The sequence below is a fragment of the Myodes glareolus genome, chromosome 11 (assembly GCF_982192425.1).
Source record: "Myodes glareolus chromosome 11, mMyoGla1.1, whole genome shotgun sequence".
NCBI classification, from domain to species: Eukaryota; Metazoa; Chordata; class Mammalia; order Rodentia; family Cricetidae; genus Myodes; species Myodes glareolus.
The window spans coordinates 45081913-45099630 of record NC_142036.1 but is presented as its reverse complement, the minus strand read 5'-3'; the positions used below and the strand labels follow the sequence as shown (position 1 = coordinate 45099630).

The 17718-nt window shown below is 47.4% G+C and overlaps 1 protein-coding gene across 3 annotated transcripts in view; it reads left to right on the top strand.

Annotated features, from left to right (window-relative positions):
* Smoc1 (SPARC related modular calcium binding 1) overlaps nt 1-17718 on the top strand; it is a 156288-nt gene that overhangs the window by 124599 nt on the left and 13971 nt on the right. For 2 of the 3 annotated variants that reach the window (XM_048415568.3, XM_048415569.3), the window contains exons 8-10: nt 12169-12361; nt 12860-12942; nt 14766-14871. In XM_048415568.3, the coding sequence (XP_048271525.1) occupies nt 12169-12361; nt 12860-12942; nt 14766-14871 (382 nt within the window). The remainder of the gene's footprint in view (nt 1-12168; nt 12362-12859; nt 12943-14765; nt 14872-17718) is intronic. The other variant, XM_048415570.3, reaches the window with a different exon arrangement.

Below are 17718 nucleotides of genomic sequence, written 5' to 3'. Positions count from 1 at the left end.
CTGTACCATCCTAGGGACTCCTGGGGTCACTCACAGGTGCATCATCTCACACGGACCATTCTCAAGCTTGACCGTCCTGCTCCGGGTATGCTATTGCGACTGGCCCGTCCTGCTCCGGGTACGCTATTGCGACTGGTTGTCAAGGAGGCGTCATAAGGTCTGGATTTTCAGGCGGTGGAGTAGCGAATCTTTCACGCACCAGTCACATACTGGTCGAAGCATGGGCTTTGGAATCAGACAGACGTGTAGATCTGGTTCCCCAGACTGACTTTCCTTGCCTTGGAAAGCCAATCCACTTCTCCGAGCCTTGCTTTCCTTACATATAAAACTAAGTCATTGCCCTTCAGGATTTTGTGAGGTTTCAGTTTTAGACTTATAATTCTGGGCACATGGGTTTATCATAAGTGATTTAAAAGCAAAACAAAGCGAAGGAAGCTGCTTTGATGGAGTGTTTTCTTGTCCTGTACTACCCATCCTCCCATGTTGGCGCATTCAGTTAATGAGGCAGACATCCTTTGATGGACGTGCATGTGGTCCATGGCTTTAAGTGAGCACTGGAGCCTTAGAATTATGCACCTGAGGCCATTTTTTCATTAGAGTTTGATGGAGGATTCTGGATTCAGATGAACTTCAGACCATGCTTGGGGAAGTTGTGAAGTACCCTGTGAAGTACGCCTGGGTGAGAGCTCATCCTCTCAGCCTTCTCCCAGAAGGAAAAAAAAAAAAAAGCAATTCCAGTTTCTTTTACACCCCAAACATCCTTTTTTCACACTCAGACCCTGTGACGCCAGGTTTGTTTTCTGGCCTTGGGACTGTTGATGTTGGAAAGGTTCCACTGGGCGCCTGAAAGTTGTGCAATAACATGACACACACGCCTGAAGACGTATCCAGTCTTCTCCCCTCCTAGAGGTTCTGGCTCTTTCTGGAAAGCTCTGCCGTGTGTACGTATGGCTGCTATGGCCTTTTGAGTCCTTGACAAGTTTGGCATTTCCCGATTTGTCTCTCTGATCCTCTCTTCCTTGACCACTTCCCTCATGCCTCGCCTCCCAAGTACCCGTGACTCCAGGAATCCTTTCCGTATCTGGGAAGATGATGTTCCTAGCCAGCTAACACCCCAGATCTTGGGAGCAGCGTGTCCTTGATGAGTGTTGGCCAGAGCTTCTGCTGCTTTTTTCAAGGAAATGTGAACTCCTGCTGAGTTTTTTCATCCAGAGTTTGGTATCATGACATTTCTTAAAATACTCGACATTTAAAACACGTTCAAATCATTTCTCTTTATAGAAGAAGGTAAAGCAATAAGACAAATAGCGAGAATTTGCTGTCATTAAACCCTTTTCACGCCCCCTAGGTCTAAGCTGACTATATGAAGATAATTTATAAGTTTATGAGTCTTTTTTGTCTCTTTATGATTTCTGTCTTTTTGTTTCTGTGTGGCAAAACACTGTGCTTCCTCTCCCGAGAAAGTGCTGTGTCTCAGGAACTGGGGTCATGGATGTGGCCACCATGCTTGCTGTTCACCATGGCAATACTCCAGGGCTGCAGTGTTTCCTTTCGTCCCGGAAGCCTAGGCTAGTGATCATAGCCTCTGGCTTTGTCTCTGCAGCCACATCTTTTCATTCCCTTGCTTCTTGTCTTTCTTGCAAAACTCATTCCTAAAGTGATCAGGGCAGCCAGAACCTGGCTCCATAAGTTAAATTCTAAAGCCTTTCCTCTCTTGCCTCCATGATGGATATTTGTGTATCTGTGGATGAAGCAGTTTATGGTCACTCTGTTCCCTGGAGACAGAGCTGCCATTGAGGACCCAAAATGGAAACACGGTTCTTTGACATTTTTCAATAAAACAAGATTCTCCTTTCTTCTTGCATGAGAATATCTTTCTGTGTTTGCTCAAGGTGTGTTCACATGTCACAGGTAGGCCAGTTGACAGTATTCTTGCCCTTACTCATTTGGGCAATGTTTTTCTTGTAGGCTGCCTTCTGGGCCACAGGCTACAATTGAGATTGCTTTTCCACCCAGGACATTTCTGCTGAGAGAGCTGCTATGACTGGAGTTTGGGGTCACGGAGGCAATGGCACCTCCTGACTGGATCCCCGCCCCCACAAGTCTATACTCTTTGCCCAACTGGAAACCGTGGGCTGATGTAATGACCGAGGCTGGAAAAATAAACAGCTTGCAAGGAAACCAGTGGTAGCTGTTGTAAGCAAATACCCCACAGCCCCCTGGACTCTCACACATGACGTGATCGGGAGGAAGAATGAGTAATCTGCCAGCATTGCAACGGGGATGGGCCTGGGCTTGTGTGCATTTAAAATATCTATGTAAAAACACATCCTGTTACTGGCCTTCTAAGCTGTCTGCCCTTTGAGCTCATGAAGATGCTTTGATCAATCATGGCCAATAGGGTTGAGATGAGGATGGGGCCAGATGGTCTTTCCCAGGGCTTTCCCTTGGCAACAAAGGCTTTGACCTTTCTCTACTGTTTTCCTTTGTAGAGAGGAAAGGTGATCATCACTGGGGGCCTGGGAGCCAGGTCTATGGTCCAGTTTGACCTTGCTTTCATATTAGCTTTCTTGGTTACGTTACTCTGCCACTCCACTGTTCGTTTCTTGTAGTGTTGGAATGGGAAGCGTGTAGCCACAGGATTCAGTCTTTGGGACCCCCCCCCCCACTAGCAAAAGTTTTGTTTCTAGAAGTGAATTTATATGCAATTTGATGTTCGATAGCAAAACCATGTCCCAATATTTTCCTTTTGTCCTCAGTTGTTAATAAGCTGCAAAGAGCTTGCTTAGGTATTGTAATTGGTTTCCTCCCAGTTTCTGGAAGTCAGTGATGGTGTTGACTTTAGTCCGAGACTCTTCATTATGTGTTTGTGAAATGACTGTGCAGGAAAGCAGGCTGTGCAGTTTATCAGCACACACAAGCAATATTAGTATTTTAGGAGGAGGAAGAATAAAGGTACATTTAATTTTTATAAATTTTAAAAAATCTCTCTTTCATCCTCCCCCATTGTCTGTACTCCTTTCTTCTTCTCTTGCCTCAACTTGAATTTTCTATAATTTAGTCCTTCTAGCACAGAGCCTGCAGGTCAGGGTCCATGAAGCTACCAAGAAAATCTGGGAAGGGGCAGGCTACTACTTCTTGGTACTTGTCACTGCAGAACAGTTGGGAAGGATTTCTCAGTACCTTTGGAAGAAAGGGCATCTCTGCTGGCTTTGTGGATGAGTCCATAGAGACAGGGTGTGAGCTGATGACGCTTTAGAGGGAAGTTGAGAAGGAAGATGTTTATGTGCTAAATTGGGGCAGTCAGTCCCAGAAGAAATAGACTCTACCCATCCCCCCTCCCCAGGAGCTCAGTATCTGTCTGTGTGGTAAGTGGGTGTTTACCACTTTAGACCATGGTGAGCCATGCATGGCCATTTTAGGTTCTTTAGAGAATCTATTTACACAGGCTGGTTGTACTGTTTTCTCGTATCTCCTTACTCATGACTATTCCGCCTAAGAGCCTGTTTATCCCTGGGGGTAGAGCTGCTCCCAGCCAGCCCCGGGGATGTGGGATGTTAGTTCTGCCTGAAGGTGGAACTTTGAAGGCACAGCAAGCTTACTGTGGTTTGTGGGCCACATAAGAGTTTCTCAAGAAGTATGAGGTACAAAGGACAGGCTGAAGACTCCAAGCAGGCTTACCCTTGACTCAACCCTTCCGGGCGTTCAACTTCCGGTGACTTAGGCAGCTAGGTCTGGATTAGCCTCCACAGTATAGGAAGGTGTGCCTGTTCTGACTGAACTGTGTGGGCTATTAGAGGAAGAAGCGCCTGAGAAGCTTCCAGTACCACCACTGACTTTGCAACGAGGAAACAGGAGTCCAGCTAGCTGAGGGCTTGTGCAGGGCTCTCGGTCCATCAGCTGTGGTGATGCACTAAGGCCTGAGAGGGTGGGAGAGCAACACAATGAACATTTAAGGAAAGGGTGTACCAAAGGCAGGGCCAGTGATGTGCTCCTCTCTAGTAAGAGATGAATGCTTTATCAGGGAGGTTACTTTGGAGTTCTGGATGTAATTATAAAAAGCAGACAGATTCTTTAAGATATCTAAATATAGTTAGATAGAAACATAAATTTCCTCTGTAGGTTGTGTATCCCCTTATTGCACGGACCAGGGCAGACTGCTCCCATAACCTGATCCTTGGCCAGCCATTACAGGTCAGTTGAGGAGCCAAGCTGAACACAGGTATAAGAAGATGAGGTGTACTCCAGATGTGACGGAGGACACTGCCACCTTAGACCAGTTAGTTATAATAGCAGCCACCACTTTCACCTTACTGTGGCACCAGGTTAAATGTCGTCCATATATTTTGTGGTGTTAGGTATCTGAATCTAGGCCTCGATCATGCTGAGTAAGCCCCACACCACCGAGCTACAGCTTGTCCCACCTATTAGTACATCTTATCTTCATAAGTGCCTTGTGGGGCACAGGTAGGGGCTCCTCTACTTTTACAGGTGAGGAACCTGGTACTTTGAGACTGTCCAAGGTCAAGAGCCACATGGGGGAAGCCAAAAGGTCTGTCCTCTTGACTGCTGTGCTATACTGCCTCTATCTGACTGCTGGCGACATCTATGAAGGCATCCACTATGTCAGTCCCTAGGGTGATGTGCACTGGAGTTGGAGCGGTGGACACTTACTGTTGCTTCAGCCACAGGGCCCTGGAAGCCCAGGTCTCCATTAACATCTGAACATCCCAAGTTTCTTCTGGCTTTGGGAAACAGCCACCCAGTTGAGATCATACAGCGTCCCAACTTATCCCTCTGGGGTAGAGCTGAAGGTGGTCCTTTCTTAACCAGTTGACCCATCAGGGGTCCTCCCGAGCATTCTCCAAAGTCCCTCCCAAGGTAGGAATGAGGATGAGGGATGATGCTATCTTTTATTTTCATTCCGTTTTGTGGCAGATAATGCAGAAAGAGGATTTTTTTTTTCTTTAAAGATAGGGATGAGGAAATCTATTGCGACAGAAGAGGTGACTTTCTTAAGTTTATGCAAATTCGGTTTCTGATACCCCACCTCTATCCATTCTGGTCTGAACAACCAGAGGCTGATTTTATTCTGTTAGTAGGTGACTTTTGCTTTTCCCTTGCCCCAGCTGGGCCTGTCTTCTGGGTGTTTGCATTCCTTAGCTGATGATCAGTCCTGGGAGCGAGCAGTGGCTCTGTGGAATCTCCCTCTCTGTGGGGTTCTCAAAACCACACGGATGACTCCAAGTCACAGGATATGGAGAGCTGGGAATTGGCTGTGACCAAGTGGCCCTCACTGACAGAGGTGGTGGAAAACTCATGGTGAGATGGCAGGCCAGCTTGGCAAATGGTGCTTGGAAAAATTATCCTCTGAGGGGACACTTAACCCCTTCTGTGAAGAAATTGCAAAGTCCTCAGTGAGAAGATAACCTATTCACATAATTGGCTTGAAACTATAGGTGCCAAAACCCCACATGGCTGAATAAACAGAAAGAGTGTCTCAGTGATGTTCCATAAATCATTCCTAAAGATGATGACTCCAGCCCTCCCCTCAGCCCCACACCCTCAACCCCACAACAGTGAAGTCAGCCCCTTAAAACCCCGGGCCCACCTTTCTGTCATTCTGCTGTCCCACTCTCCACCAAATCCTCAGGTGGTCCCAGTACCAGACACCCACGTGTTGTCAGGCCTGGAGAGACCTGTGGTGGGAGCCACACCATTCCTTCCGCCCCTGGAATTTCATCTCGCTATTTAGAAAGGTTGTTTTAAGTGTACGGTTTGTTATTGTGGGTCATCGGTCAGCATTTCATTCGTTTTTGATAAGAGGCGAGATGGGCGGGAGGTTTTTGAAGAGGTTTCAGGGTCGTTGTTGTCGACACAAGGCCAGTGTTTTCCTTAATATTCTTGGCCCAGTGAAACGATTCCTTTTGCAATGAAATATAAGCAGGCGCCTCTCATTTTCTTAGGCTGAATCACCCTTTACTGATGTTTATCCCCATAAGAAATTTAGTCTCGATGGTCTGAGGGTTGAGTGTAGCGTTTCCCAGGATGAGTTGGGGTCAGAGATTCTTGTTCCAGTCCCTGCAGTCTAATATAGAACAGGCTGGCATTTATTCTGCTGTGGGTGGGCCCCATCTCTGGAGCACTGGCTAAAATAAAAATCTTAGACTAAATATCCTTCATGGATTCCTTCTCTGTGAGAGTCTGTGGTTTTCTGAGTGAGGAGCAAACCAGAGTGGTGGGCAGGAAGGATATGATGGAGACCTGGTCCTTAAGCACTGGTGGGGTCAGAGTACAATGGGTAAGGGACATAGAATCTCAGCAGGAGCCATGCTGTGCCTTAGCCTCCTTCCAGGGAGGAGCCCTCAGAGATGGCTTCAGGAATGAATGGAAGAAGACCTTGAATGAGGATCGCCCGACTCTTCATGGCTAGTTCCTCCTGATTCATCACGTTTTCTCAGAATTTTTCTGGCCTTCTTAGGGACTAATGTGATATCAGACTAGGGTTCATATATATTCATTTAATAGCCTAGATTCACATATGTCCCCAGCACTTCTTTTTAACTTCCCCCTGAGCCCCAGACTTCTTTTTTTGTCACCCAGAATCTTGCATTGGATCCTCCTCTCAAGGACACTGTCCCGAGCCTTGCTAGTATCCTGCTGTCTTTCATTGCCTATCTCAAGGAAGAGAAGTAATTCTGTCAGGATGGCCAAAGTCGCTCCTTAAATAACCACTAGGTCTTTATCAGGAGAGACCACATCCTTGGCCAGGGCACCCTTCCAGTCTACAGATTTTGTTTGAGATATGAGATAGGATCTATTACATAGCCTAGCCTGCCTTAAAACTTCCCATCTTTCTGCTTTAGCTACCCCACTCCCTCTACCACTGCTGTGTTGTGGAATTACAGATGCAAGCCAACACATCAAGCTCATGACTCCTCCCTTCTTCTCTATGTAGGACATCTTTCCTGAAGTCCTTATGATGCTCCTTTCAGCACATCCATTTGCATGGGCAGCCTGACCCTGTTGTCTGGCCCAACACTATTGAGCTGTTGTGAGATGAGCATCCACAGTTGGTTTTGGTTAGAGCAGGTTATTCTGCATAATGTGGGCCAGCCTCATGTGGTCAGTTCCAAGATTTAAGTGAAGAAATTTGGGTTTACTGAAGAAGAAGAAAAAAGGAAGAGGAAGAGGAGAAGCAGGAGAAGGAGGAGGAGGAGGAGGAGGAGGAAGAAGAAGAAGAAGAGGAGGAGGAGGAGGAGAAGGAAGAGGAGGAAGAGGAGGAAGAGGAGGAAGACAACAGCCTGGAGACTGCCATGTGAAAGTGTGAAAGCCCTGCTTTTGTGTCCTACAACTGTGGGCATTAGCTATTGATCTTGGTCCAAATTTACCTCATCTTGTGTACCTGCATTTCTACCTGACCGATTTGCCTACATATTTTAGATTTGCTGTATCCCTAGTTCATGAACCTAGTCCTTAAAAATCTCCCTCTCATTGTGTGTGTATGTGTGTGTGTGTGTGTGTGTAGAACCTTGAGTGTTACAGTCCCTCTGCCTCCTCTCCATCTACTTTCCCCGCCATGAAATCCGTTTTGTCTCTCATCATAAAGCACACAGTAAGGTCCGCCCACAAGACACTGATGACTTAACTCAAAGGCGCATCCACGAGTCTCAGCTTCCTCATCCGTTCCTTCTCTCAGATCTCCCTTCTCTGGAAGTCAATAGCCTGAAAGCAAGACCAGCCCAAATCCTGTAATGTTTGTTTGTTGGCCATTTTTGCTTTTTAAAAAATATGTAAAAATAAAGAAAAGACAAAGAAGGAGAGTCCTGGAAGGGAGGATAAACTCTGGGCTCCAGTGAACACTGGGGATTAGCTGAGACTTGGTCTCATTCATGCTCTCCTCTGCTCCTAATTACCATGGGCAACCTGAGCCAGTCCTAGCAGACAGAGATGTCCTCTATACTGATCCCAGTATACTTGGCTGACACATAAAGGCCTGGGCTCTGGGCCCATAGACAGGCTTGATATTCATCTAGCTTATGCTGGCCTTTCCAGCCCTGTCTCCAGCTTTGCTCACTGCTGTTCTCTATTGGTCCCATTCTCTCCCATACCATGTATGACTGGGGATAGACACACTGTGTGTCTTCTGCAAGGCCAGACATAGTGCCTTCCCAACATGAGATGCTTTTCTGTTGTGTTTTTTCTTGAGGTCTTATTGCCAGGTGGAGGGTAACTGAGCTCTCTCGGCACTGTCTTGGGGGCAGGTTTGGGAAGGGCTGTGTGGAAGTGTCCAAGTGCGTGTGGTCCCATCCCCTTGTTCCCTCTTCTCTGGTGTGCGTTATGTCTTCCAGGCATATATGGGCATCCCTGGCCCATTCTCATAGTTACTGGGTCATACCTTCATACCTTATCTCTGTTTCCCAAGTTTTCCTAAGCAGAGATGAGGTGTTTCAGAGCAGCATGCAGCTGAGTCAGCAGAGATCCTTGATCTGTGAGTTAGTGTTGCTGAAGGAACCCTTGAAGTCAATCCCAGCTTGCATTCTGCAAGCCAACCTCTGAGAAAACTCATAGAGGTGGGTAGTAACCCTCATTTGGGAGGTGACTGAGAAGGGAAGAGGGTAGCTCTAAGGATGGAGTCCTCAGATATGTAGCGAGTCTACTTAGGACTTACTAATTAGTATTTGTATCATTTTCAGGCTTGCAGGGGCTACGAGAAGCCCCCTGGCATAAGGTGACAAAGAATTAAGCAGGTCTAGCTAGACATTTGTTACCCATTGTTAAATAACAAGCTATCCCAAACCTACTAGTGCAACAGAAAAATGACTTGTTCTTGCCAGTGTGTCTGCAGTTGACAGAGCGACTGTCTCACGAGTTTTACATGAATTGGCTCCTCAGCTCATCCAAGGGGAGGACCAATGGGGCAGGAGCATCCAAACTGACCTCAGCCGTGTGTGTTAGTAGGCTGTGCTATTTCCCTTTTCCTCTTATGTGGCCTCTGCTCCTCCAGCAGGCTAGAATAGCCCTTTTTATGTGGTGCCCTTAGGGCTCATTGACAGTGAAAGCAGAAGCCACAAGACCTCTGAAGGCCTGGATTACTTCTCCATCATCACCACACTGTTCTCCTATGTGTTAAAACCAGTCAGCTAGAGCCCACGTGGACTGGCCAGTGCACGAGCACAGAGACACAACCGTCGGAGACAGTGATCCTGTAGTGTGAAGTCAAAGAAAAGTATAGAATAGAATAAAGCTTGGGTTAGCCTGTAGCAATGGAAGATGTCACTGTAGAGAGGTAAAGAACACAGCTGGGCTGGACTGGAATTCCACCTCTGCCTCCTCCTAGCTCTGATTATTATTATTATTTAGATAGAGCTTTGTGTATCTTAGGCTTGTCTTCTGGTCCTTCAGCCTTCATCTTTTGAGTGCTGGGATTGCAAGAGTGCACCATCACGCCATTTCTGGAGAGCTAGGGATCAAACCCAGGGCTTCTGCCTTGCCAGGCAAACACTGTACCCACTGAGCCACAGCCTCAGGCCCCTAATTCATAACCTTAATCATTTAGCCAGACTGTGTCTCTGATGTTAGTACCTATCTTCAAAGATCAGAAGCAGTGCAAATTGAATTAATACTAATAGAACTCCAGTCGCCAATCTCACACTTACTAAGTACTCAAATGTTTTCTCTTTCATTCGCTGTATAGATCTATAATGGTGAGTGAGCTATGCATTTTGTTTCCGGTTTTCTAGTTCTGAGACAAAGAGACAGAAATCCTGAGGGCCAAGCTTCGCGCTTAGGTTGAGAGGGTATGGTCGCTCAGAGGGAGGGATGTGTGTGTGAACACATTTGCTCTTGGAGAGTCTGCCAGGTGCCTGACCTGGAGGAACCCAGGTCAAAACAAGTGTGTTCTCACTGAAGAGCAGGTGGCTAAGGCTAGCAAGGTGGACTAGATTGTCTGCCATCCTCAAGGAGAATCCAGGTCTTTCGTCTTGGAGTGAACTTGAGAAAAATGCATGTTCTCCAGAGTTTGTTTCCTTCTTGTTTACCAAGCTGGGGTCATAATAGTGCCCAACATGTTTGGGTCAAGAGGTCAAAGTCCTTCTTCTGTTGGCTGGTGCATTTCATCCAAGGAATATTTGCTCACGTCATTAGTTCTAAAAAGCCATTTTAAGTTTTTTTTTTTCCTTTCTGAAAGACATATTGCCTATTTTTCACAAATGGTCAGTGCTATGTGTGTGTGTACATTTTCATATGGGCAAGGGGGTGAGGTACACATGTATATACCTCAGTGTGAAGGCAAGTGGTCAAAGTCAGCTGTCCTCCTGGATTACTCTCTGCCTTATTATTATTATTATTATTTTCTTTAAGACAAGGTCTCTCACTGAACATGGGGCTCGTCTGGGATGACTGACCAATGAGCTCCAGGGATCCTCCTGGATCTGTCCCTGTCCCACCAATTGGTGGAGCTATAGAATTGTGGTGCCCACGCCAGGCTTTTTATATGGATAATGGGGATTTGAACGGAAGTCTTCATACTTGTTGGTAGGCACTTTACCTACTGGACCATTGCCCCAGCCTAGATATTCTGTCATTCCTGTGTTTTTCTCACAGGGCACCCAGACTTTCAGAGTGGACGTTAAAGCGCTAAATCCTATATTTAGTCTTCTCTTTAATTCCATGCTAATTTGTATTTTTCTAGATTTGAGAGCTTCCCTTTTTTATGATTTAATTATCCATAGGTGTTCATGGAAGCTGACAGTAAACCTTTAAGAATGTCCAGAACTCCATCCAGGGGGCCAAGCCACGGGTCTGCTCTTCTTCCTGCCTCCCTCTTGTCCCGACTTCCTCCAGGCTTCAGGCCCGCTGGTGTGAAGTTAGGTTCATCATGCCCGCGCCAGTGGAAGGGGGAGGAGTTCCTCCTCTGCCCCTTTGCATCTTGCTATGGTCTGATTTATGGCTGGAGAGGCTGGCTTTAGAGAGTCTTGATTTAAAGCCCCTGTCAGAGGTCGTTACAGAACGTGGTGCCTGTAAAAGCTGTTTTCCTCTGCCTTTGTTTCTTGGTCAGCTCTTTCATGGCATGAAATACGAGGTAGGAAAATGAGGCTACCAAACTGGAGCGGGGAGAGCTCTCCCGAGGCTCTGGTGTAATCCCCTTGAAGTTGTGTTGGTGTTTGCCTGACAAGATCTAAGGAAGGTGGAGGCGTTACCGTTGGGGGCCATATGGTTTGTACAGATTTTATTTTTTTTAAATGTTATTTGTGATAAGGAAACAAGCTCAACACTTTACTTTCTAAGTGATTCAAACAAACAAAATTTTAAAATCAAACAATAACACTGCCTACCTCCAAAATAAAGCCCCCAACCAAAGAAAGAAAGAAAAAGAAAATCAGGAAGAGAAGCCAGGGTGATTTAGTGGGCAGGGTTTTCCAGTGAAGGGCCCTGCAGGAGTGAAGCTTCTGTTAGCTGGCTGCATCTGGCGTTGGGCCCCAGTTACTGTCTCTGGACCTGGCTATGGAGAGACTTGGTTTGGCTTTTTGGACATGCTCACGTGTTCCTGAAGCTACCATGTATGGACACCCTTCTACCTCCGCTGCTCCTGTTCCTGTCTGACAGAAGAATCTGCCCACTGGCTTTCTTTCTTTGTCTACCTGTATTGGAGGGTGAAAGGAACCAAGGCTGGTTCTTGTTGCTCTTTCATTTGGGTGTGGAGCATCACCTGGGATAAAGGTGGTGGTCTCTGGTTCTGTCCTGACATCCCTGGATTAGGGAGTGTCCCTTCGCACAGTTATCCCAGTATCCGTTTGCAGGGGAGTCTTTCTGCTGCCTCTCTGCAGCCTATAGACAGTGTATCAAGGCAGGGAGGGACAACTCTGAAAATGGAGGAACATTCCAATTCTGAAGGAAACTTCTGCTTGGAGAAGTAGCCCCGAAGGCCTGGCTGGTTTGTTGCTACATGAGAACCTCTTTGGTGAAAGCGCTGATGAGCCTCTGGCAGTGTAGATGGCCATAGGGAGGCTCTGGCCTTCTGAGGTTTTCACCTTGGCAGCATGCAAGACATGGTTGTCTGGGATGATTCATCAGTTTCTTGGGGACAGAACTGGTCCTGGCTATTTTTTCTGGATCCTGGACTGAAAGAGGTGTGATCGTCACCATTAGCTGCATCTTCTCTTACAGAGAAAGTCCACTCTTGTGACCAGGAGAGGCAGAGCGCCCTGGAAGAGGCCCGACAGAATCCCCGCGAGGGCATTGTGATCCCAGAGTGCGCCCCTGGCGGACTTTATAAACCGGTGCAATGTCACCAGTCCACGGGCTACTGTTGGTGTGTCCTAGTGGACACAGGGCGCCCAGTGCCTGGGACGTCCACACGGTAAGACCTCTTCTCAGAGCATCACACGGGGACCAGCTTCTGGTTATGCTGTCATTGTCGTCACCGCCCTGCTTCTCTGGGGTCTCATCCCAAAGCAGATGAAGGTCTAGGGACCTGGATTCTGACCACAGACCTGTTCCTTTCTAACTGTGGACCTTGGAAAACTACTTCATCTCTCTCAACCTCAGTTCCCTGATGACAAGCTTGTTGTACCACCAGGTTATGAACAAAGTCCTGTATATCAAAAAAAGGTCCCGTGTGCAGATCGGAGATGGCATTGTTATCACGCTTGCATGGCTAAAGTGACATGCCTAAACATGTCTCAATGGGAGCATTTGTGCTGGATTGTCTTGTAGCTGCTGGACAGTTCAGGGACTGTTTTATTTTCCTCCCTGAGGGCTCTCGGCCTAGTGGTTACACAGATCATTTCCGGGCAGTAGTGGCTGAAGAAGACTCAGTCGCCGACCCCCCACCTCGTTTTTCTGTCTCTCCTCCCAGCTATGTGATGCCAAGCTGTGAGAGTGAAGCCAGAGCCAAGAGTGCAGAGGCGGACGACCCCTTCAAGGACAGGGAGTTGCCAGGTAGGGGACACCTTTGCTTCTCTGGACTTCTGGTCCCCTCACCGTGCAGAGACCACTCTTTCCTCTACATCTGTTTTCCCAGCTGGCAGCATAGAGCAAGGCATGCTGGGAAACTCCATCACAGGGGCATAGACCCAGAAACCATAAAATCTGCATCCGGAATTAATCCTGTGCCCTTGAGAACATTGCTCCCCTCCCATGCTCTTTCTTCCTCCTCTTAAAAATGTAGTCATGCCCTTAAAACTCTGTCCCTGGAATTTGATGGCCATTCTCCTTCTTGGTGAAGTAGGGACAATATTTTGGGGTCTGGGTGGTGTCTGCCACCTGCTCTGAGGGATGCTTTTATGATAATCCTTGATGACACAGCATGGCCACTAGGGGTGACATGAGATATCCTGGCAAGAGCCTAGGACCCCCAAATTGTTACTAGATTGGATTTCCCCTTATTTGTAGTGAACTCTGAGTCATAGTAAGAATTCTAAATACAGGATATGTGAATGGTAGACTCTTCCCTGTAAGTCCGTCTTTTTTAATGCCCATTCTAGAGAAAGCCCAAGCACAGGGGTGCTTTCTCCCAGGTGATTTTGTCTTAGATCCACACAAGGAGCATCGCCGGAGAAAACACCCCCACACTTCTGCAGAGGTGGGAGCCATCTAAGATCGTGCTCATTAGCAGTTTTTACTCAGTACAAAATTAGGTCTGTACTGACGGGAACTGGTGCCATCTTCCTATTCTCCATCAGGACTCCAACATGAGAACCGAGAGCAGGAGTCCCAAAAGTCCGGGACTTTCCATGTGAAGTCAGTAGAAATCACTGTCATGAAATTGGAGGCCAGGGTACTTCTTCTAGCCACACCTCAGCAGGGTGAGAATAGCGATTCTACTTCGTGCCAGACATGGTTTAACCCAATGCTCAGGGACATGAGGTTCACAGAGTAAGGAAGACGAGTCATGTGACGACAAAGGAAGGCATGCGCATAGAGATTCAGGAGAGGTCCTCTCAGGAGAGGAGGGAGGCACTGTGGGAATGATAGCAGGAACCCACTTTAGGGTCTGTACTGCTCTAAGAGATCATAATTAACTCGAGACCTTGGGGCTCGGAGAAAGAAGGGCCTAGCTGCTGCAGCGGTAAAGGCGGGGCTGCGGCTGTGCAAGTGAGTAGGGCTCTCATCGCTGCAGTGGTGGGGGCTGTTTCCCCAGCTCATCTTTGTGGTGTGGATCTGGGACAGGCGCACCTGTGAGGAGACTTAGCCATGTTTGGGCTTTTACTGAAATAGTGAACCAAGAATAGGAACTTGTGGGAATCTACGGAGAAGTCCAGTTATCATCTCAGCTGGGAAAAGATGGGCAAAAAGAGGAGATTTCTTTTTAAATTCTTTTGGTAGGTCCACTCAAATCAGCTGGCACCATGAGGATTCTCTCCTTCCTTTTTGCTTCCTCAATGCTTAGTTCTTGCCCCTAGAGCGGTGTTTCTCATATGAACAGTGCCTGTCTTGGGTCCTTTGGCTCGGCACGTTATTGTGAAGTCTGTGAGGCCAAGAACCTCATCTGCTCTCTCCCTAGCATTTACATGGTACCTGCATTGGTACTCAGCAGGACGTCGTGGGATGGAAGGAAGCTGAAAGCGTTATTATCCTTTGGGTCTGGTGCTCCCCTGTGAATTAGGCATAGGGGAAGGGCAGAGGCTTGTAGCAATCGTCTGAGCAGTGAACACATCCCCAGTCTTTGGCTGGACAAAAACTCCGAGGGGATGGTGGTCGAGGAAGCTGTTGCCGTGGTAAGTGACCTGGATTCTGCCATTAAATCTCCTCTTGTCTTTTAGGCTGCCCTGAAGGGAAGAAGATGGAATTTATTACCAGCCTGCTGGATGCTCTCACCACGGACATGGTTCAGGCCATTAACTCAGCAGCGCCCACTGGAGGTGGGAGGTGAGAATGTGAGCGAGACTCAGGTGCAGTACAGTGTAGTCCTGGACTCTTTAGATAGGAAGGGAGGCTGGGAGAGAGGCCAGGGCCTGGGAGCCTGTTCTTCTCCAGAGCATGTGCCCACAGCTTTGTTCTACTTGTCGGTGAAAATATTCCTGCTTCTTGGTCTCCGAAAATTTTGATCTGCTTTCCTCTAGCTTTGATAACAGATTTGCAGGCCTATTGGAAAAGTTACAGATATTTTACCCAAAACGGGGAACACAGAAGTGAGAGTCTTTTCTGCAGTAGTGAGAATTGAGTCTGGTACTTCACATATGCCAGGCGAGCATTCTGCCAGACATACATCCCCAGGAGTGAAAAATCCTTAAAAGCAGGAAGGGTGGTGGGCATCGGATGAGGACAGGGCACACAGGCAGAGCAGGGAGGACCACAGGCTTTAGTGATTTCTTTTCTCCCCTGGGAAGGCAGGAATCATGTGTCCCTTTGACCTCCTGGCAATCACAAAAAACTGTGGACAGTAGAATCTCATCTTCCCGTAGACAAAGTGGACTTGTTTCAGCAGTCAGTATGGTAGCAGGAGTAGTCCCAGAGCTGAAATGCACAATTCTCTGGTAGCCAGACTCTCTGAGCCAACTGATTTGGGCCCATTGTGTCGGTGGTCGGAACATCTGTCATGCACGCATCCATCATCTGAGCACTCTTTGACCATGGCATCCTGGAATAGGAGGATGTCCCTCCCCTCAAAGAGGACAGAGGAGTGAGTATACTAGCTCATAGACAGATATTAGACATAGCTAATGTGTGGTAAGTGTAATTTAGTATGGTTGGGCTGGGGGATGGAGAAAGAGGAAGAATGGGAGAAGCAGAAGGAAGATGACGGAGTGATGATGAAGATGGAAGAGGATGGTAGACTCCTGGTCCCAAGGCTCTGTGAGACACGCTAAGGAAGACTTGTCCTTACAGAGTTATAGAGAAGGCATAGCAGGGGCTAGAGGGGGCAGGAATGAAGGGTGGGGGTATTAGATTCCATAAAGCAGTAGAAGGGGTACCAGGGCATAGTACCAAAGATGGGCAGCTTGCACTGGGCTTGTGTGGCTCACCAAAGGAACCCTGATTCCCCGGCATCTCCCTGGAAGCAGAACTGCTGCAAAGAATGACAAGGACTCTAGGTCCCTTAGAAAGACAAGTGTGGCAGTGGCCACTGGCTGGGATTTAGGATGGGGCCTTGGACCATGAGCACGGCTGTAATGATTTTGCATCCCCAGCTGGACAAAGTCAGCCAGCCTGAGAATTCTACATTGCATCAGAGTTATAGTGCTCCTAGCTCAGGTGTGTAATAATCTAAATTCCACCAAAGGGCGAGTTAGAAGAGAAATGTGTGTGCGTGTGTACAGTGGGCTAGTTTTTTGGTTTCCAGTAGGCAACTGTGTCACACTGAGGACACCATGTTAAGTGAAATAAGTCTGTCAAAAAGGACAGGTGGCTATGGTTCCACTTGCGTGGGCCAAACCTAAGAGTCAGGGTACAGACATGTGCTTGTCAGGACTGTTGATTTATTTTTTAATCCATTTTGAACAATGGCCCTGTTCTTGCTGTGGTTCCCCTGCCTCTGCCTTCTGAGTGCTGGGCTCACTGTTGTGTGCAACCATACCTGCAGAAATGGGGACATTTTAGTCAACAGGCGTCACATTTCAGCCGGTCACGATGGTTAAGTTGTCATCCTTGTGATGCTCGGTACAGTGCCGTGCTCTTATTATCCTGTTCGGAGCATAGAGTTCACGATCTGAGATCTTACATAGACAGAACTTTTAAAAGAAAAGAAAGGAAAAAACAGTGTACACTGGCTATATTTCTTTAAAATACTTGTCTGGGTGCCTGTTCTGAGCACTTCAGGGTTCCATGAGGTCAAGGCTGGTTTCTGGTAATGGCTCTGTTTCCTCTCACCTGGGGCATGCCGGCCAAGCCTCCCTCTCAGGGAGCACAACACGGAATCTGAGAAAGATGGAGACAGGGTCTGACAGGTCATGGATGAGAGCTGCTCCAAGGCTTCCCACGGCGTCAGCAGCTCACATCTGAAATAGAGGCGATGCACCCGGTTGTCAGGAGGAGGGGAGGCTTGAGTGTTGCAACTGCACACGATCACGTGCCTATCGGCAAGCATTGCCCGGAGCTTGCTCAACAACAGCTGCTTGATGAAAACCCAGGCACAAAGTGCAGCCGTCCCTTTTTGTCCTCTGTATTCCTTTTCGTGGTTTCAGGTGTTCACAACCAACTGCAGACCAAAAGAACTGACTGGAAAACTCTAGAAAGAAAGCAGTCTATAAGCTTGTGATAACTTTTATTATGTTTGTTATAATGATCTTACTATTGGTTATTTCTGGGGCTTTATGGATACATGTTCTTCATTTGTAATTAGGAATTGCCATAGGTATATATGTATGTGTGCGTGTGTGCGTGTGTGTGTGTGTGTGTCTGTATATATATATATATATATATATATATATATATATATATATATATATATGGAAAAACCAGTGCATTTAGAGTTCTGTATTTTATGTTGTTTAGAAAAAGGAGAGAAAACATAAATAAAGGAGAATGCACAGGCACAGAAACCTCAGGTCTGGGTGGGCCCACCAAGGCCCACTCACCAGCTCAGGGGTTCTGGCTGCAAGTTCTGTCTAGGCCCTGCAGAGACACCCCCTCTCCTGGCTTTTACAGGAGTCATGGACCTAGGACTGTATGGTCTTAGCTTCAGGAAGGGGATCATAGACAGCCCTGCCACCAAGGGAAGTTAGGGTTGGTGCTCTCATGTCGCAGGACAAAGAGGTTCTTACAGGCAATAAAAAT